General features: G+C 39.5%; 1 protein-coding gene across 2 annotated transcripts in view; it reads left to right on the top strand.

The window, feature by feature from the left end:
- wscd1b (WSC domain containing 1b) overlaps nucleotides 1–21,499 on the top strand; it is a 99,616-nt gene extending 78,117 nt beyond the window's left edge. For both annotated transcript variants that reach the window (XM_034682891.1, XM_034682892.1), the window contains 7 exons: nucleotides 2,009–2,123; nucleotides 5,041–5,225; nucleotides 12,031–12,152; nucleotides 12,734–12,923; nucleotides 14,725–14,889; nucleotides 15,077–15,277; nucleotides 20,423–21,499. In XM_034682891.1, coding sequence (XP_034538782.1) covers nucleotides 2,009–2,123; nucleotides 5,041–5,225; nucleotides 12,031–12,152; nucleotides 12,734–12,923; nucleotides 14,725–14,889; nucleotides 15,077–15,277; nucleotides 20,423–20,775 — 1,331 coding nt within the window. In that variant the 3' untranslated portion in view covers nucleotides 20,776–21,499. The remainder of the gene's footprint in view (nucleotides 1–2,008; nucleotides 2,124–5,040; nucleotides 5,226–12,030; nucleotides 12,153–12,733; nucleotides 12,924–14,724; nucleotides 14,890–15,076; nucleotides 15,278–20,422) is intronic.
- Nucleotides 21,500–21,758: the final 259 nt, after the last annotated feature.

The raw sequence follows: 21,758 nt of genomic DNA, 5'->3' as shown, positions 1-21,758 counted from the left end.
TAAAACTAAATGAGGCAAGTGTCTCAGCTTTGATCATTGTTGCTGTTATCAATGCCTCTTCTGGTTTAAGTGACTTTGTAGAGATCAGCCACTTGGCGATGCTCTCACCAGCTCTGCTGCAGTTGCCTGGATTGCAGGACAGGATGTTGATCCACTTTTCCCTATCAGAGATGGTTGAGGTCCAGTAGCTCCTCAGACTGCTCTCACATCTGTGCCCACTTACTGTCATTATTTCCCCCCTCTCAAGACTAGAGGCAGAAACTTACCACAGTGCCAATAAGTAAGTCAGACAGCCAGTTTTTAGTTGTATATACTATAATCACAACACATCCACCTTCAGTTTCAATAACTTGAATAAATATAACGTCATGAGAACCAAATATCTTGTAATATCAACAGAGTTCTGTCGGTTCAGCCTCTGAAAAATGTTCTCACTTCTGATCCCTCTCTGAGAGTTTAATACTTCTGATGTGAACTTTACATATCAAGGAATTTGTAACTCATCCCTGGGAGGCACAAAAGTTTTCAGCAGCAGACTCAAAGTGTCACGCAGCTAACGCTCTTATTGTAAAACGTTTCACTAGGCAAGGTTTCTTTTTTGAGAAATATCTGAAACTGAAGAAGCAAAGTGTTGCACCCTGCTGTGTAATGATATCACTGATGTGGTGCTTTGAGTAGACAATGACTGAAAAACAACAGAGCGTGAGATACACTTCATGTGTTATAAATACAGAGGGATGGAGCTGGCTTCAGATCAGACGTGCAGGTTTTTTTCATGTTATTTACGTCCTCATTTCTAAGTATTCAACTTTGTCCAGAGTGGACACGGAAGCATGGCGCTGATATAAGCATGAATCAGCCAATAAAAATTGGGAACACATATAATTAGCTAAAGGCATGTTTGTAATAGTAAATCACTGTTTTTGCTTTGACATATAGTCTACAAGAGTGTGAGACAGGTATATTTTTCTCTCTCCTCCACATACCCTGAAACAGCAGTTTATATAGTTGGTTGTCAACAAACATTAACTTTAGCAGAGTCTGAGTGGCGTATGTTTGAGGTACCCTGAAGTGCCTATTTTAGAAACAGTTTCTGTAAAACTAACATGCAGAGGTCTGTTTTAAGGTACCCTTTCCTCTCTGTCTGGTCATCCTAGCCTCTAGTTGGTTCGTTCTGCAACATGTGATTGCGTGACAAGGAATTGCTGATGTTATGAAGATTGCGAGTGGCTACAGTAAAGTGCCTTTGGGACAGTTCTCCATCTCCATGCTGCTTTTTATTATTAATAGTTATCCAACCTCCACACAGCTAACCCTCACTGTATTTATATATCTAACACATGCACATGATTTAGTCTGTTTAAAGGTACCATGTATCCTCAATTATTAGATACTCCTTATTTAGCAAATAAATGGTGAGGTCTCTTTTAAGTACCCCCTTTGCTTCATTTGCTAATGTGCTTCTTAAATACATGGTTGGGTCTGTTTAATGGTACTCATTTGTCAAATTTTTAATTATGTGTCTCCATATGAAACACTTGGATAGGCCTGTTTTAAGATACCCTTTCCCCCACGTATCAAGTGTTTGAGAATCAGTTACTTTTGTGGGCTGTTGATCAGAATCAAGCATTAAACACCAGGTAATACGTATAAATACTGTTAATACCTCTAAAATAAGAATAATTAACATTCAGATGAATTAAGAAACAAGGATTCTTGCAGCAGGAAGTATGAAGTCATTTGTTTTAGTTATATTATGACTTGTTATGACTGACATCCAACACTCCTGATCTAACAGAAACATACTACACTGTAACTGACTCTCTGTGCTATCTAATACCTCATGCACCCAAAACTTCTTCAAAAAAAATGTAGACTACCCTTTAAATATAACTGTGTACACAAACACATTTTTATTTACTATTTCTAAACCGGCAATGAAGACACTGGCCTCCTCTCCAGAGAGCTTTTTAATCTGAATTGTTTTCTCCTCTGATTTTTATAACAGGTACCTACATGGGCTGCTTCCTGCACAACGCCACCGATCGAGCCCTGGGGGGAACGATGCTTTATGACCTGCGCAAAATGACCAGCTCTCTGTGTCAGGACACCTGCTCAGAAAGGTAATGTGTGCTGCAGGCTCCTGTGAAGGGACCACAGAGGCCCCGCTGTTTGAGTAAATGCTTTGGAGCTCGGTCTCTTCCATGAATGGCCTCCTGTGTTTGGAGCCACAGAGAGCCAGGTGGCTGGATGACAGTAAAAGATGAGGGTGTGGGGGGGTGATGAGCAGGACAGAAGGCTTGATGTGTCGCAGGAGTAGGAGGAAGGAGAAGTGTGTGTGTGTGTGTGTGTGTGTGTGTGTGTGTGTGTGTGTGTGTGTGTGTGTGTGTGTGTGTGTGTGTGTGTGTGTGTGTGTGTGTCTGTGTGTGTGTGTGTGTGTGTGTGTTAGAAAGCTTAATGAGCTCCAGAAAGCTGTTGGCGAGTTAGTCAGAGGAGTGATCTGAGCTTCCTTATGGCCATGTAGCAGTGACACCAGGAAATTGTGATGGTAGGAGATATGGCGGGGTTGAATATTTTATAGCAGGTGCTGATAACTCAACAGATAAAAACAGACAATAACAAATAATAAAACTACAAAAGAAAAAAAACAACCATTCCAGGTATTAAAAAACATGCTTTGTGTCTCCAAACCATCAGCTCTCATTTTATGACAATATCAACTTTGGTAGAGCCAACAGTTCTTCATGGCTTGCAATGTTGCCATTAGCGAAGATGTTTTTTTAAGAATTTCCTGTTAACAGTTCAACAAGCACCTTGAAATTTGAGTCTAGAGATGACTTCTACATCTAGATTGTTTGCTGCACTTACAGTACATGCATTTACCTTGTCATCACAGTCATATAAAGCTAAATCATTGTCAGAAATTAGCTGAATGGATCCAGATACGGCATATAGTTACTACCAACAGAGGCGCTCTTAGTTCATACTACTCTGGAACAGCAATAATGGTCCTGGGTCAATTTGAACCGGGGCATATTCAATTATCCAGTGTCAGAACCCTGAAAAATCCCAATACACATTTTTTTAAATCTAATTTTTAACTCCACTACTAACCATTTAATTCAAGATTTGGTCCATTGGTTTTCTTTAATTCTCACAGATCATGGTTCCACGAGGATAACTCACTCGTTTTTCATTGAAATTAATGTTAAAACTTTTTTAATGTACATTTGAAAGCCCTAAATATGAATAAAATAGTTTTACATGACATAGATCTTTGTTTATTTTATTTTGCATTTTGATTTTTTTAGATTTTTTACGAAGGGACATTGATAAATTAACATGACACCTCTTCTGTCACATGCTGCCCAGATTTTTATGCTGTATTTAGCTGGTTTGGAAGGCATATATTGCCTAAAATAGACTTTAAAAAGGGTCAATTTGACCCACAACATAACAGGAGGGTTAACTGTGCTTCAAAATGTCTCCTTTATTTAACTGTAAAGGCTCTGCGACACAGTGTGTTTCTGTTCTTGGTGCATTTTGTTTGTTGCAACCTGCATGGAACGGAAACAAAGTGACACCAGTGGGGCACCAGCTTAATTTGGCCTGCTTATCAAGTGACTATGCTGAAGTCAGTGTGAGGAGCATCTCAGGTATAAATGACCAATGAGCAAAAAAGTTTTGGCTAAAGTTGATGCAGCATCTGCAGGATCAACGACAAGCACTTCATGCCCAAGTAAAGATACTACGTAATAACTGAGTGATACAACTTTAGTGGTAAGTAAAGTAGTGACACATTGAGCTGGCAGGGATTTGAATAGAAAGTTGCAATCAGTGGCTTAGCCTCGAAGGTCAGGCTTTAGTGCAAATTAAACAAATGTAACACAGAAGCAAAGCAGCATGAAGTCTGTGGAAGAGAAAATGCTAACATTGGATCAGATGGCTGAGAACCCCTCTCCAAGATGGCGGCTCAGATGCATTTGACAAGCCTGAATGTGGTATCTACAAATATCTACGTCTACATCTATAATGACAAAAGTAGCTTGACTTAACTTTTGCCTATTGTTCTTACTGACAATATTCAACTTCCTTCACTTCCTCACACTGAATTAGGAAACATCAAACCAGCAGATTAAGCATCACACGTATCAGAGTACTTGAGCATCATTACATGAATAAACAACATGATTTTAGCTTAGATTTTTTTAAATATTATACAAAAGTTTGATTTATGGCATTATTTAATACCATGAATGTTTTAATACTAAAATTTCTGAAACGTGGGGGTCTCAGCCTTCTTCAGGGGAAGTTGAGTATCTCTGATTAGGAGAGTGCACGCCACATTTGCGAGAAAGCATGTAGAGGCAGGTGAAACCAGTTTCAAGAAGTGACTGGTTTGAATAATTCCTTCTCATATTCTCATGAAGTGTCGCCTCACAGAAACAGAGGAGCTGAGGACAGATGGATGAAGCCAGAGAGAGACAGAGAGAGTCAGTGCTCTCATCTTAAGCCCACTGAGCCCCCCCCCCCCCCTTCTTTTTCTTCCTTTCCCCATCCACACAGAGAGCAGCCGTGCTCGTTACCTGAGCAAGCCAATTACTGCGATGAGTACAAGTAAAAAGTCAAGGCAATTTATGAGGAAGCTTCAAAGGACATATATGAAAAGGTCAATTTTGATGAGGTCTGTGTCCGTCCAGAGGAGGGGGGATAAAGAGGGAGGATGAGTCACAACAGCCTTGATATGTAAAGTACAGATCAGAGGTGACTGCAGTTCAGCTGAGAGAGTATAACGCAGTCAATCGAGCGCAGGAGAAGAACGACCAACACCACAGCAGACAGAGTGTACTGTAGGTTTAAAGCTGCAACTTTGAGTTCAATGAAAAGTTTGAAATGTTAACTTTGGTCCTGTGGGAGGGCTCAGCCTGAGGGTGATGGTTTCAGGGTATTGAACGCCCTCAGCGGGGGCATTAACTGTGAGCCTATCTGTGTGTGTGTGTGTGTGTGTGTGCGTGTGTGTCCTTCTCTGTGTATGTTCAGTGGGTACCAGTTTGCAGGTCTAGAGTATGGAGCTGAATGCCACTGCGGGAACCGGATCAGCAGCCCTCGGGCACCTGAGGAGGACTGTAGTCTGGTGTGTCGAGGGGAGAGGGGGTCTCCCTGTGGCGGTGTGGGCCGCCTCTCGGTTTATAAAGTGGAGGAGCAGCTGCCCGGGCACAGAAAATGTGAGTCAACTCCCCCCTCAGGGAGGACACAGGACTGAGTGCTATTTATTCTCTGCATGAGCCGCTCTGTGGGGGGGCTGCACATGAGAGTGACGATATGACTGAACTTTTAAACTGAAATCCTCAAAAGAAAATATAAATAAATAAACATCAGTCACAGAGTGTAGTTCAGTAAAACGAGTTACTCTTGAATCAGCAGCAATCACAATCATTTAGGTTTGTTTTCCATGGAAGCTGCAAAAGAAAATTTGTTTGGAGAATATGAAACCAGCTGCACAAAAAGCACATAATAAATAAAAATAAATATAAAATGCACAAAATGAAATGATTATGAATTGGCTATCAGGCAGAAATAGTCAAATATGTAATGTTATAACATCATGTTAAATGGCGAGACCCTGAAAAGTCAATGTTGCTCCTCAGATGAGATAAATACAGATCTGCCCTTGTGAGGAGTTTATAGAAACAAACTGAAATGAACAACAATGCCTCGTTATAAAAGCAGACCATCAGCAACGAGATGTACTGAAAACAAAATGCCTTATTTTTTTATTTTTTTATGCCTCCTCTAAAGCAAATATTCACAGTGAGTAATGCAATTTACTGTTGCACACAGGTTAAGATTTGGGGTTAGCGACCACTACTCATTCATGTACAAGACAAAATTAGTAAAGAGATAAGAGGTGTTACTATTTCCACAGGGGCGCCAAAATCAACACAAACAGTTAGTTATTCATAGGAGCTTAAAAAACAGAACTTAAAATGTCCCTCAGTGCAAACCATCATAAGTTTTATAATTTAAAGATGTTTATAGAGCCATCCTCCAGGATTGAGAAAAGGTTAAGGCATCAAAGTACACTAAAAATACCCCAAAGAAATCACTCATCATGACTTTAATGACGCAGCTAGTGTAAATTGAAAATATTAACTATTTTGAATAGGACTACTGTACGGTAAGAGGTGTTGCTTTATCCACAGGGGGCGCCAAAGTTGACACAAACAGAAAGCTTCTCTCAGGAGCTTTAAAACAAACAACATGTCAACCAAATATACCCAGGGTGGATACAGAGGGTGCCCCCAAGCTAAAATCCTTATTTGAGTTATAAGAGCTGGGACTTTTAAATACATTATTATCATTTTCCTTTAACTCCTTAAAGAATTGAGCTTAGAAGATTTATATCTTGCCACTATAGTTAATTAAACTATATATAGACAGCAAAACAACATGTTTCCACACTTTGATGTAAAAGTAGATATTGTTAGTGGAGACCGAAAAGGTCAAGGAATGTGATTCATTCGATACTTCATAGAACCCCTGCAAATGTCAGTGGTCTGTGAAAAGAGCTCTTGTACTATAATTGCTCCAACCTATATGTCCACTGTTCATCTGAAAAAGTAATTTGCCTATTTACTACCTTAACCTGGCAACCATGAGCTGTTCGTATGAGTGTGGGTCACCACTGCTGATGTAAAAGTGAATCCCTGTATTTTCAAACATGAGTCCTATGAGTATGTATTTTTAAAAAACCTTAATGACTAACTGTCTGTACTTCTGCGTTGACCCTATGGCGTAGTGTCACTGCATACTTGTGCGTCAGATTATCCGAGTCACTCTAGATAGATGTTGTCGATCATACATCAATTATTACAAAGAGAGGAGATGTGGAAGGAGATGGAATATACAGTCGATGTATGGGGGATACCAGAAATGTTACAAATGCAGGAAATACCATGCTGCCTTGTGGACCAATCACAGAGCTTGCATTCAGCTTTGTTTCAACGTTTAGTAACGTTTTAGACATAAATGTCTAAAACGTCATGAATAGGACTGTGAAGTGTGAGATAGGATCACATCACTCTCTGAAAAGCCACAGATGACACTGATGAAAACAGTTATTCCTTGAAGAGCACATACAGCTGCTCTTTCCCTGCCCCCTGAACTTTGTTTCATCATGTGACTTTGATGTTTTTAAGTGTTAACTTTAACCCAACTTCACAGATCGCCACCAATTCCGGCAGGACCTCAGTCTCCTGTGTTCTGTGAGGAGAAAGAACAGTTCCTGTCTGGTGCCCTTAAAGAGCGTGATGTAGCTAATGGCTGTTTCTGGCCAAAAATGGATCTCATAATTAACAGAAAGGTCAGCCTCTGCAGGGATCCTTTCTTTAATGTTGACAGACAGTTTTAATAACCAGCAAGACAAGACACCCAGAGGCTCCACAGCAGCCTCTGCATAGGAGCATCAAATGTTTACAAATCCACAGCAGGAATGAGTACCAAACAAATGGACTTCTACAGTGCCAACTTCTCTACAGCCTTTATTTTTATACTACAGCTTTTTTAAGTTTCTGTTTTTAATAACAAATGAGCTAATGGCCTAATACAGAGTAAATCACCACCAGCACTACTCCTCATCAATCATGGATGTGTTCAGAGCTTTGTTGGATTTCACTTCATCACCTGTTTGTGCCAGGAAGACTAATGAAACATAAATGATGATGATGTAAAATGAATATGTCAAAGCATCAGGTCACATTGTCCTCTTGATTAAGCTTTTCTTCTTGTAGTCTCACATTATGATCTGTGCTGATTAAAATGGTGTAATTTTTGAATTGCACACACTTAAGAGCCCATTGATGCTCCACTTACATTTGAAAATAGATACCTACCTTTAAACAGAATAACTGTCACAGCCTCCATGTGACCCTCGCATTGGAATGGATATTAAGCTAGATCTGGTCGAGGGTGTTGCCCATCAAAAGTAACCTAAAAAAACAAGAGCCTAACGTTTATGAAAACAACAAACTTGGTGGTTAGAGGACATGTTCATAATGTGTATGTTAAGAAAGATGCTAAATTGGAGGCAGTGTTGCAGAGGGTGGGGGACTGAGGCCATTAAATACTCCACGACATGTTGGTGGATCTGTTTTGTGATTTATACAGTCTACGGTTTAAACTATTGGCTTTACTGCCCCCAAGATTTTTGGTGCTACTGTAGCATTTAGTCCATATTTGCAAGCTTGCAGAAAACATGCAGAAATACGGACAAAATGAATACAGAATGTATGCATATCAAGAGTAAAGCATAAATCATCCTTAAACCACCTGAATGTATTTAAAGGAGGAAGAGGCATCTTCCCCACCTCCTCTTTTACAGACATTAAGCCAAAATACCCCCACGTAGTCATTTGGCACCTGAGTCTGTGGAGCCTTTATAGTGTCGGCCTGCTCCTTTAGCTAAGCAAAACATCCAACTTACAGATGAAATGTCAAAGATTCTGTCAAAGGTTGGCACAGTCCAGAGGAGACAGACTCATGTGTCAGTTTGGTGCAGACACTCATTGTTAAAGAAAGTTCAGGGACTTCTGTGTTATGTTGGTTACGTTCCCTCTCAGCATTCCCAATATACTCTGCTCATCTGGTGCACACAGGCCTACAGGGTTGTGTTGTCAAACATGGCGTCACAGCCCTTCTAATAGCATCAAATAACTGATTCAAACTAAACTGATCAGAAAAATAAACATCTGCACATAAATCAGTGTGATAAGAATTAGATATAATAAACACCATGTTTTAACAAAAATAGTCAATGTGTTTTCTCAATTTCTAGTTCAACCACTGTACCATCTGTTAACATGGAGAATGCAGACTTTAGTTTCATTTATTTATTTATTTTTTGTCTGCAAACTTCTATACATGGAAAAAAGTGACAAAATGTGTTGCAGTATCAGAACTGCAAGAAATGTAAGGACAACAGCAACATTTAGGGGAAACAAACAAACAAAGAAGTCATACAAGAAACATCAATCAATCTTTATTTTTACAGCGTCAAATCCCAACAAACGTTATCTCCAGATGCTTTTAGAAATACCAGTGTGCCAGTTCCCCCAAGCAGTCTAAGCCTGTAGCATCATAACTAAGAGCTGGTCCAAGCCTGAGCCAGCTCTAACTATAAGCTTGGTGCTAATAAGCTAAGTAAGCAAACAAAACGAAACAAAACAACACGGACAAGAAAAAACCATTGACTTCATGATTAACATTTGTATATTTCAAAGGAGTAAGGGGAAGAGAGGTATGTTACAGTATGTCACAAGTCATGGTTGATTACCGATGTTAAGTAAAATGGGATGAAAAATCTATGTACACATAAACAAAATCACAGAAAAAAAGGGAAAAATAAAAGGTTAAAAGAAAAAGGAAGGAACATATACATAAATAAATAAGTAAGGAAAAAGTAAATACATGGGGGTGATGGAGAGTTTGGTGGGGAGTGGGGGAGACAAAGAAGGCCTTAAGACCTATACTGTAGCCAGTCAGCAGGAGTGATCGAGGTGTTTGGTCTTCACTTTTGGGTGAGCTGTCATGTCGTCTGGTTTTCACCTGATGACACATCAAAGTCTTCTCTGAGGCAGTAATTGTGGAGTCCCAGAGTGAATTCTTTTATCAAAGGAAACACGTTTTCTGCTTTAGTCCTTTCCTCTGCTCTGTGTATGTCACAAACAGCTTGTAACGCACTTTAATCAAAACCACTGTTTCATTTAGAAAAACATTTAGGGAAAGTCTGAATGTGTATGTTGTTATTCCACAGAAAGATCTGTTCTGGCCTTTAGAGTAAAAAAAGACTTCATTAAACAGCAGCACAATGCAAACTTCAACAAAGCCCCTTATACATAAACATTTTTCTGTTTTCTGTGCTTTAAAGAAATGCATCTCATCACTGCTGGCAAGGTCACATATATTATATAAGGAGTTTATATCATATACAGCATTAATATTCATGATCAGTCGCCTCAGTGTCTCTGGAGATTTGCAGCTGAGTGGTGAATATATTAAGCACCAGGATACGGTTTGGTATAAGAATACATTTAGAACAGAGAGACTTTGAACAGGTGAGGTATTTAAATGAAACCCTGATCTACATCTAGTGTTTTCTTTATAGATCTGATCACTTAAATCATTATTATACACTCTAATGTGCTATACCTCCTCCGCAGTGCACATACTTGAGAGCAAATTGTTTCCTTTGAAGAGGGATGGGATTTCTCTCGATATTTTAGGTTTGCCAACTTGACAAGGTGACACATATGAATCATTGAAATCCAGAAAAAAAATGTTAAGGGGTTACTGAGGTGTGGAGTGAAATAAAGACAGATAGATGTTTTTTTAGTACTGATGTGATTCAGTACTTTCAAATATGTTTTTATTTGTCTTTATGACAAAGTAGGGACAATAGCTTTAATAATTCGACACAATTATGATGCTTTTCCATGCCATTTTAATGATACTTATATTTCCTTTTTTTAAGAGTACTTCCAGGCTGTTATGCCTTTTACTAGAGACAGAACAATGGATAGTAAATGCAGTAAAGGGTTGCAGGTCAGCATCAAACCTAGCCTGTTCACTTTGACCCCCTGTTTGATGGGAGCCATTTAATCACTAAGGAAAACTGGCACAGGAATAAAATCTTAACAATGATCCCCATTTAAAACTATGTGCACACTACAAAACGACTCAAATAACCCAAACAGAGACAATGAAATGTCATTTTAAATGTGTTGTTATTAGTGATGGACTGTTGTTGAGTATGGATTGTTTTATATTCTAGTATGTTTTTATCATTTGTGTTGTACATTATTTTACATCTTCCTAACCAGGGACCACAGATGAAAATTAGTTTATATCTAACTCTGGCTGTGCAGTTTTTGTTTTGCATGGCCCCTGTCAAATAAACGAATAAATAAATACATAGGATAATACATGTTCTTAACAAGTAAGTGGAATTAAATTAAAATGTTAAGTAGGAGTGATAAATCATTAATACATAAAGGTAAAGGAATTGAATTAACATACCATCAACATAAGACACACCCCTTTCCACGTTAAATCAGTTAAAATTGAAGGATTAAAGTCACAAAGTGTAGCTACATAGTTTTATATTTTCATATTTGAATGTCATCATGTTACAACAGAACATAAAGTGAGATCATGGAGATAATATCAGGAACAAAAAAACATCACGGCCTGTCAGAGAAAGTATTGGGACACTTTACTTTCAAAAGTAAACCAAACTGAAAAAACTATATCCTGTAAAAGTCTTGTTTTGAAAGTATTTATAAGACAGTGATGATTAGTTAAATTAGTTCTCATGTCTGATTGGTCCCCATGGTTATGTGACACAGGCGAGCAAAACCCGAGTTGTCCCGGCACAATTCTGACAGAAATTACCCGAAATAGCCCAAAGAGAAACAGAGATAGATGTTTAGTTTAAGTTTCATTAAAGAAGAGTGGAATCAATATTTTTAAAGAGTAATCAATACCAGATGAGAACTCTGTGAGGGAACGCCCATCCCTGTCACAGACGCTGTAACCAGCGCTGATGTTAATGAGGTTAGAACTTCATTTGTTATTAAAAACAACAAAAAATCAATTGTCATTTATTAAATCAAAATCAGAATGCTAATTAATTAATATTTTCACTTTTATTTTTAGACACATGGTGCATGAAAAATACAGTAGGCTGCTGTGGCTCAGTGGTAGAGTTGGTTGTTTCTCAATCTGAAGATCGGTGTTTGATCCCAAGTGTCCTTGGGCAAAACACCAGACACCAAACCACCCCAGGTGCATGTGCCAGCGGTATGTGAATGGGATTAGTTAATTCTGAAGTTCTCTTTACATAGCAGCCTCTCCCATCAGTGTATGAATATGGATGAATATGACATGTAATGTGACAGTAATATCCCATTAAGTGTTTTATTTTGAAAGGGTTCACTCACTCTCTACACTTTTCCTGCATGTTTTTTTTTTCAGTCAGAAACGTTCACTATCGAGGTTGCTTCAAGCTGCCGAAGAACACCCTTAGCACCTTCCCCATCTTCTCCTCCCAGCCCAACCTGACCACTCAGGCCTGCATCGAGACCTGCACTGACAAGGTTTGATCAGTTCTCTTTTCTAAGTCACCGACCTGATTATCAATTTACTGCACACACCTCTCTGTAGAGAATCATGGGACACCTTAAAGCTCAGAAAGCTGCAGTCTCCACCCTCAGGAGATCACATGTAGGAGCACAGAGCTGCTCAGATTCTCTGAATATTCAAGGTTTAATGTGCCGCTAATGAGGGGGAGATAATATGAATCCTACACTGACATCTTACTGCTGCAGCTGTGTCTCATTGAAAAACAGAAATGGAAATATTGCACACCATTTGGCAGTGTCTGCATTGTGATTAATTTTTAGAGTGTCCATGTGTGTGATTATGCATAGTATTTCTGAGAAAAATCCCTGCAGTCTCTGTCCTTCTGCTCTGACTTTGAGGAGTCTGACTTTGAAACATGAGAAAAGAAAAGGACAAAAATGGACCAAAGTGAGCATGAAGTGGGAGTGTGATACTGGCTATACTGCTGAACTGATCTGACACATCGCCCTTGGGTGAAATGTGTCTCTGGAGAGTAAAGGATAAGATTGAAGAGTCAGAGGAAAACATGGAGAACGTTTGTATTTGTGGTTTTCAGGAGCTCCCGCTGGCCGTGTTCAAGAAGCCCCGCTGTTTCTGCACGTGGACGTCGACTCTGTTCAGCCTCAACCAGCAGTCTGACAGCCAGCAGTGTGCGGGGAACACTGCTGAGAACTACACCGGGATCTCCACACCATCAGCTCCCACTGAGCAAGAGCACTACCAGGTGTACCACACACCTGTGCTGGGTGAGATATCAATTATACATGTACAGCTCTGTCAGCTATCTGTGTGTGACAGTATTTGATTTACTCAAATCATGTAAAGACAGACTGTTTTTAAAAAAGATGGATGTAGGCTCTTGATTTCTGAAGTGAAGAGGGCCTTACATCTGCGTTCTTTCAGTTTACCAGCAGAGGGAGACTCCACTTGTTGCAGAAGACTTCTGATAGTATGAAAAGTCATTAAAAATAACCATTCCTCTCTTTTTATCAGACTAAATACTATGGTAGACATTTTCTTAATCTCTATTAACATTACTCTACATCAAAAGGTAGAATCTGTTCTCAGGGGTTTGGATTTTCAGCATGAGAGTATCTGGATTATCTGAGTAGTACTTGTTGGATCAGAAGGCTTTGGGGTACACAGGAGAGCAGAGGCGTGTCCAGAAAAGTGACCTCCCTGGAGTTCTGATTGGCCACCCCAAAACCCTAAACTATGATTCCTTTAAGCCCCGCCTCCTTACCAGAAGCAGGATTTATGTTAGAATAAACTGTGTTGTAACAGGCTGCTAGTGTTTTTCTCTTTCATAGTTAAATAATTACACAGAGGACCAATACATCTATATGTTTCTCTAATGTTTGAAGTTAAAGAAAATGTTATTCATGAGGACTGAAAGGGTATAATGCTATTCTGCTGTTCAATGCATATTTAATGTCATCCCTGCTTGAGTCATGGCCCCCAGTCAACTAAGTAAGGGCACGACCCTACTGGAGAGCAACAGCAGGCGTGATACAACCCACCATAATGAGCTCCCAGCTCTCATTAACGGTACTCTAACAACAATTTATCTATCCGTATTAACAGATATCCACATGCAAGCTCAGCTAATGATCTGTTCTAGATCAAACATTTCAACTTCAGCTAAAAAATGGCTCAATGCTGTGTCCTGAGCGCCAGTCAGTATTTCTACATCCTCACTTCTGGGATGCATCAGAAATGATGGATTCGACCTCACATTTTAGGAGTTGTTTTCTTCTCCTCTTGAGGACAGACCTGACAAAGCTTTCATTTTGACTTTTAAAAAATCTGCAAACTGAAACTGAGACTCACCAACAACAGATCATCAGCCCTACGCCAGCTCTATGGCTGTGATTTTGCAGACATGTCTGGAGGAGTCGATTTCTCTTCAGTGTTGATCTGAACATACGATCTCTTCTCATGTTGCTAACTAGACTGCAGACGATGGGGTGACTGAAAAAGAGCCTTTGCTGATGGTCATATCAGCACTGGATACAGGAAAATTTAAAAGTTCACCATCACTCCTGTCAGCTCAATAGCTGGTGGTTTATCTCTCACTTCTATCTGCCTCTCCATGTGATAACAAGTCATGAAACATTCCTCTGGCACACAATAATCTCAATGCTCCTCTTTAGTTTGTGATGCACCATTAATCTTGTAGTGTGCTCATGTTTGAGATGAGAGAGAAGAACATTTGTTAGATTTATCTTTATGTTCCTGATGCAACCTGCTTTAAACTGGTTTGGATTCAGAGAAACTTCTCTAGTCTGATTCCCGGCCTTAGTGCATGATGAAGGAGAAAATTGCTCCCAAAAGCATCTTGTTATTCCCAAACTTAGATCCGACCCAAATATGGTCCTTTGTCACTTTTGCAACCATAGTGCAATTTTTGTCTCATTACTCTGAGTCTCTTTTGTTCTGAGAGTGAATTTCTGATGCTCTGCTTCCACATTTTTGTGGTTTATTAAATCTAAATCTGGTGCAGTTTCCTCTCATTCATTACTGACATTAAATTCTCTGTGCGTTCAGACTCCAGGTGCAAAGAGCGGATGTTTCTGCCTCAGAGATCCAGCTCCCTCGTGGCTCTGTCTAGTTTTCCTGGTGCAGGGAACACCTGGGTTCGGCACCTGATTGAGCTCGTGACCGGCTACTACACTGGCAGCTTCTATTTCGACGGCACACTGTACAACAGAGGTGAGTGTGAGCGTGTGTGAGAGAGTGTGTGTGTGTGTGTGTGTGTGTGTGTGTGTGTGTGTGTGTGTGTGTGTGTGTGTGTGTATGGGCGGCACCTCACAGCTCGTTTAATGAATGTTTGAGTGAGTGCTTGTTGAGATGCCGCCTCACAGATGACCATTACTGATTCATGTATTCATTGTCACAGGTTTCAAAGGAGAGAAAGATTACTGGAAGAGCGGCCGCAGCGTCTGTGTGAAAACACACGAGAGCGGTCAGAAAGAGATTGAGATGTTCGACTCTGCCATCCTGCTTATCCGCAACCCATACCGCTCCCTCATGGCCGAATTCAACCGCAAGTGTGCTGGACATTTAGGCCATGCTACAGACGCACAGTGGAAGAGCAAAGGTAGAGCAAACATTTAATGGCCCAGTGGTTTGTTGCTTAGCAGAAGGATGCTGTAGTTAGTGCTGCATGATGTCCGAATGACCAGAGGGCATGCTGTCATTGTGACTGTGAGTGCATCAGGAAGCAATTAGAGTCTCATGTTTACAGTGAGAACTGCACTTAGCAGTATCACAGCTTTTATTTAGAGATCAAAAACATACAACAAGTGTGCTTTCTGGGAGCTTTTCTAATGAGCAGCTCACAAGCAGAATGATGCCCCCATGAGAGTGAGAGATGGGAAGTCTTGTTTTTAATCCAATTTTGCTTCGTTTTTATGGTCAGTTCTGCTGAACTGCAGAAAAAGCACCTTCTCTAACACTGAAGCTGTAGTTGTATTTCAGCAGGGAGGTAGTTTAGGTACTATTTGTGCAGGTTATGAGATGGACTGCTCCTTACAAAACAAGTAAGGAGCCAATGAGTAACAGTAAAGGGAGCTGAATTCGTGAAGCTTTAAGTCTTGCAAAAACCTCCTTGAGGTTGATAAAATATTACCTGGGGATTGACATCAATTAATATGGAGGTTATATTGTTGCAAAATAGTTTGCAATTCTGTACGTATATTCACAGAACTATGTAAATATATTCACAAATGCATAAAAAGATCCACAAATGGGTTAACAGATCAAGGAATTCATAAATATGCGCACAAATATGTACTCAGAAATGTGCACAGGTCCAGATCTGCAAGTATCTAGGCCAATTTGTATATGCATACATAGTTATTAACAGCTGAGTGGTCAAAGTGTTTTTGCTCCAGGAGCTGGAAATACACACAAAACATCAGTTACAACTGAGGCATGCCTGTCAACAGGCCGTCTGTTTACTCGTGACTTTTGAGTTCTGCAGTTCAAGATCCACAAATCTGTGAATATATAACACAGTCATCGCATCCAGAACAAGGGTTTGTTTGAGCTCAGGCTCACAAGCTCACCGTGTCTTACTTTAGGTGTTTGTGGATCTATTGACACATTTGCAGAATCAGGGCCATTGTAGAAAAAGAAATGGAGCAGGAGCAGAAGAGTAACATTCAGAGATTAAAGTCAAAATTTTGTAAAAATGAACTTGCAAAATTTGCCTGAAAAAAGCAGCAGATTTGTGAGAAACACAAACACCATGTTGCTTCACTTTGGAACATCCTGGTTAAGCAACAGCCAGTGAAGTGAGGTGTAATAGTAGGAAACATGGTGGGTAAGTTTGCTTAAAGTGAAATTAATGAAGCAGTTAATAATTTAAGATTTTTGATCAAATGCTTAATCTGATTGAAAAGAACAGTGTAACGAGGTTGAGCACAGCAGCAGCGTCTAATGTGCATGAGTGAGAGGGGATGAGGTTCTCTCACCAACTTTTCCGAGATTTTTCACATAAATTTGTGAGGAAATGTCACTCCTTCCTCTGGCCCCGTTTTTTGTTAGTTAGTTAGTTAGTTAGTTAGTTAGTTAGTTAGTTAGTTAGTTAGTTAGTTAGTTAGTTAGTTAGTTAGTTAGTTAGTTATATCACTTAAATTGATCTAGAATTAAAATCATCAAAGGTAGTTTGTCTTGTTTTGTTTTCAACTCTTGCATCACCTTTTCATACTTTTTGTTGCTGATGTCATTAAGTGTTGCATGCATCAATGTAAAATGTGCCAAGAGATGGGGAAGTGGGCAAATGCACTCTTGAGACAGAAGACAGTTATTTGCATTAGTCAGCCAATACAGTAAGAGCTTAACCTAAAATAACCTTTACCTAAACCTACTCAACATCTATACAGATTTGATGAATCTGAAGAAAGCCCACATTACTATCAAGCAGGAAAAAGGCACAAAATACCAATGAAGCATGCATTCATCTTACAGATGATACTATTGAAGCAGCTTTTCATTCTTCTCATAAAAATGTAGTTATTTGAAAGCCTGAAAAATATAATAATAGTTCATTTAACTTCTGAAGTGTGAAGAAATATATTAACTTCCAGGATTGTTTTGGGTTACCGCACCTGGATATTTTATAAAATCAGATCCAAGAAGTCAGAATTTTGTGCTTATTCTGACACAATGTTGGTACTTTTATGAATTATTGTGGGTTATAATTTGCATGGAGTGAGACCTGGGATCTAGTTCAGGCAGGCAACCTAAGCTTCACTGCTTTAACATTTGACACACAATTCTCTACAATCACCTGACAAACATATTCTCTTTATTTGGTGGTCTATTTAAGCCGCAACATTTAGGATCCATCACTCTGCTCTGTCATCGCCCTTGCTGCCCTAGAGCTGTGCTGGTATCTTCAGCCCCACCACCACCCCAGCATCCACCTGCAGGCTCCAACAATGAGGTCTAAGATGTTAGCTCATCACTCCTCAAACTCCTGCATGTAAAATAAATCTGCAGGGAATGATGAGGACAGAGTCTACACTGGATGCATAAAACAAGCTATTTTCTGCTGCTTTTAAAATATAAACCAATACCAGTCAACTGAAATGGCCTTTTAGCAGTTCTCATACAGCTTCTAGAGATACAAATTGAAAATACTTAAAGTAATAACACCACAAAAAGCAAAAATATCACTGTAGGCACTGACAGACCATTTTTGAAAGATTTTTTAGGGTTATGAATTCAAACAAGAGCTTGTCTCTTCAGAAACAGTGTCCCACTTACTTTGGATCAGAGGATTTCAAAGTGATGCTGTGCCCCCTCAGACAAAATCAAAACAGCCCTCGATTCCTTTAATTCATGATGACAAGGGTTCTTTAATATTCACAGCTTTTTACTTAAATGTGAAGTTTTGAAAATGTTATTCAAACTAAACTTGTCTCAGAGTAAAAACACCTCAAAGGAAGGTAATGTTTTTCATTTCTTTGTCTGAGGAAACTGAGACAGAATATTTAGACAGCGGCGTCTGAGAGTCAGAGATCAAGGCTGCAGTCAGGACTTTGACTTTTGTTAAAGCACCAAAAAGAAGGATTTCATATGGAGTTGAATAAATGCTTCAAAGATGTGCTGATAACCTTCCTCAGTGTTCTTTGAGTCAGTCAGTGCTGCGCAGTGTGAGCTCTGCTGTGATCTCTCTGTTACAAAACCACTCAAAGACCATTTGCAGATGAATAATTTCCATCCAGAGAGTCTGTGGAATAATGATTATAAAGTGTTTGCAGAGATGCTTGCAGTGCGTCTTCAGAGCCTGTTTTGATCTTTAATTCATACAGATCAAGTGGGTTTCACTGCCGGACACCTCACATCCAATAACATGAGGAGACTTTTCAAATAAATGTCAAGAGGCATCAATGGAGCAACCAGAGGAGGCAATATCACTGCAGTATCTGACAGGATGAGAATTACTGCATTTATTCTCTCTGAAATTAAATATGGCGTTGGCACAATGTGTGCACAGCAGATTAAGGCTTTTAGTTGCTGTTACTGCAACATTATGTCCTTACTTTCTTTTCAGCTTCTTAGATCGTCTGCACAATGTTGTCCTTCATCTCTTTTTAGTTTTATGTTGGTACCATTAGACAGGGCTGTTAAAACACTCAGATGACACCAACATCAGTCTTTATTTACATTAGTCTAAAATCAGTCTGTGTACTGATGACATGTTGTCTTTACTATAAGACTCATTTCTTTATTTTGGAAAGAAAACATTAAAGCATCAGTAATTTATAAAAATCTGCAACTGACAAACTCTTCAACATAGATGCTCCAAACTCAAAAAGAAGACGCCAAGGGATGAATAGGTTACCTTCTATCATTACATGTGTGCATAAAATGACTTCACCACATTCCATTTTCTAGAAGTTGCGTTTGTAGGAAACTTACATATTGTAAAACTTATTTTAAGAAAGCGAAAAACTAAAAGCACAAGCCTCTAAAACTAACCATCTCAAGAAATCTTGTTTGGCTAATCTGGATATTTGTGCATTTTATTGAGCTACATCTTATTCAATGTATATTTCCATTAAGGCAAGGCAGCTTTATTTGTATAGCGCTTCTCATACACAAGGGCAACTCAATGTGCTTTACATTAAAAGATTAAAACCATTGGTAATATTCAGACAAGCATAAAATAACACAATTAAAATTTCAAATATAATGAAACAGAAAAGAAAAGGAAAATTAGAATATATTAAAAATTACATTCAAATTTGCATTTAAAGCGAGCTGAAATAAGCTAAGACACAAATATGTTAATCACAAAGATGTTTATCATATTGAGTCCCTCCTTTCACCTAGTTATATATTTCATATCTATGAGGACCAACCCCCACAGGGTAGTTGACATGGATATTTCTGTATAGAGATGGTTGAGTTGTTTTTTTTTTAAGTGGGGTTAAATGAGGTATCGGTCAGTTGTGAGTATATGTTACCCACAGACAACGGCATTGACAAGTACCTTATAAACATCCCCCATTTCCACTTGGTAGCAGATGTGTGAGCTGAAGACAGGAGACTGCAGCATGTAATCCATGAACCTTTACTCCACCCAAGAGGTAGGAGGGGATGCTTGATGGCAAAGAGCTGTTAGGGCTCTGAGGATCTAAGACAAATGGCGACATGACAAAAGAAACAGTCCAGGCCTTTAGGGGCGCTTAGTGGAACAGTATAAAGAAATAAACTGTATAGAAACCTGACCAGACACTGGATTCTCTGTTGAGATGAGAAAGTGCAACAATATAACAACAGGGAGTGAAGTGTTATGGTAGCTGCAGCTTTTTGTTTCTTTTGCATGTATTGTCTGTGTTTGTGCCCCTTTGGATTTGCATCTTTGTGTTTTTACAGCATGTTTGCTGTTTAATTATTGTTTTGTCTTTTTGTCTTTTTTTTTAATTTGCAGAGCGCTTTGCTTTTGTTTGGACTCTTGAATGCGTTCATAAATCTGCATTGTCTCTTGATTTTCAACATGTTACTCTTACAGGAGCTCTTTTGGCATTTGCAAATAAGTTAGCCTTGCCAGCCACCGTAAACTCCTGAATGGAGAGACAGAATCCCCCAGTATTGATGTTTTGAAGCCACACAGATCATTTACTGTACATCCTGCTTTAATCTCTCCATGTATCCTAACAGTTGTATTTACAAACTACAGAATTCTTTCTGAAACTAGCCGGTCTAAATGACTCTCTTTCCCCTGCAGAGTGGCCAGAGTTTGTCTCCAGTTACGCCCCCTGGTGGGCGTCTCACGCTCTGAGCTGGCTGCAGTATGGACGCCACCTGCTGGTGGTGCACTATGAGGAGCTGCAGCGTTCTCTCCTCCCTCAGCTCCACCTCATCACTGCCTTTCTGAATGTGTCCGTAACAGAAGAGAGGCTGCTGTGTGCTCAGACCAACCAGGATGGACACTTTAAACGCTCAGGAGGACAGAGACCCTCTTTTGACCCTTTCACTGCGGACATGAAGGACATGATTGACCCCCTAATTCGTTCTGTGGACCAGGCGCTGCAGGGCAGGAACTTGAGCAGACTACCACAGGACTACTTCCCCAGATGATGAGGAGAACAGGTCAAACAGGTTTAAATAACTGGTCCTGCAGAGAGAGGTTCTTCATGGGAACCTTTACAGACTCTGTCTGATGTGAGTGGACCACCTGACTCTTTGATAACACACACACTGTGAATGGCTGCAGAGTCATGGAAACACTCTGGAGGTCATAGGAAGAAACATGATTCAGTGTGAGTCTTGTGAGCAGGGAGGAAGACCTCGAGCAGGGCTGCTTCTCTGAGAGCCGGAACATGACGAAGACTCAGAGAGGATTTGACATGATTTGTTGGCCTGCAGAGTCGGGATTATCCAGCAAAGTGCCGACTGCACAAATATAAGTGTGTTAATCCCTGATGGACTCAATCTGGATGAAGAGGGTTTTCTCTGGCTCTTTATAATTTCACTTTAGGACATTTAATGTGTTTTTATCATACAGTATACCCATGTTACTCAAAGTTCAACTTCATACTAACACAGATGACAACCACAGCATCAGCATTACCCGGATTAGACTGAATTTGTGGGAATCTGCCGGCTGCTACAGGTCTGCAATCTTGTCGGATTAAAGCGTCAAAGCTGTTACATGAGGCTGAGAGGAAGCTCCATACAAATAGTTCATGAACTCAGAAATATGATTTGTGCTTTATGCTTTAAAATGTAAAAGAAAGGCTGTTTCTTTGAGTGGATTATTTCATTAAATTCCTTCAGTTGTTTACAATGGCCTTACTTGAAATGTCTTGTTTCAAATTTTATTACAACCCTTTCTCAGGAGGATGTATCATCAAAAAAGATGAATGAAGCAAGATTAAATTTAGAGTCATGTTTCCAAAAAGGTATATATTAGAGTTTCAAGAAAGCCAGAAGAAACACATGAATGTTTTCTCTTTAATGCAGAGGCTCCCAAACGTATCAGCCTGTGACCTCAAAGTAATGTTTCCAATCAAAAAAACAAATACATACGAATAACACAAACAATTATTTGTTGGTAATTT

Source organism: Notolabrus celidotus, chromosome 5 (genome assembly GCF_009762535.1).
Source record: "Notolabrus celidotus isolate fNotCel1 chromosome 5, fNotCel1.pri, whole genome shotgun sequence".
Classification (NCBI taxonomy): domain Eukaryota; kingdom Metazoa; phylum Chordata; class Actinopteri; order Labriformes; family Labridae; genus Notolabrus; species Notolabrus celidotus.
The sequence above is the reverse complement of the archived record's forward strand: the minus strand, read 5'-3'. Positions and strand labels throughout refer to the sequence as shown.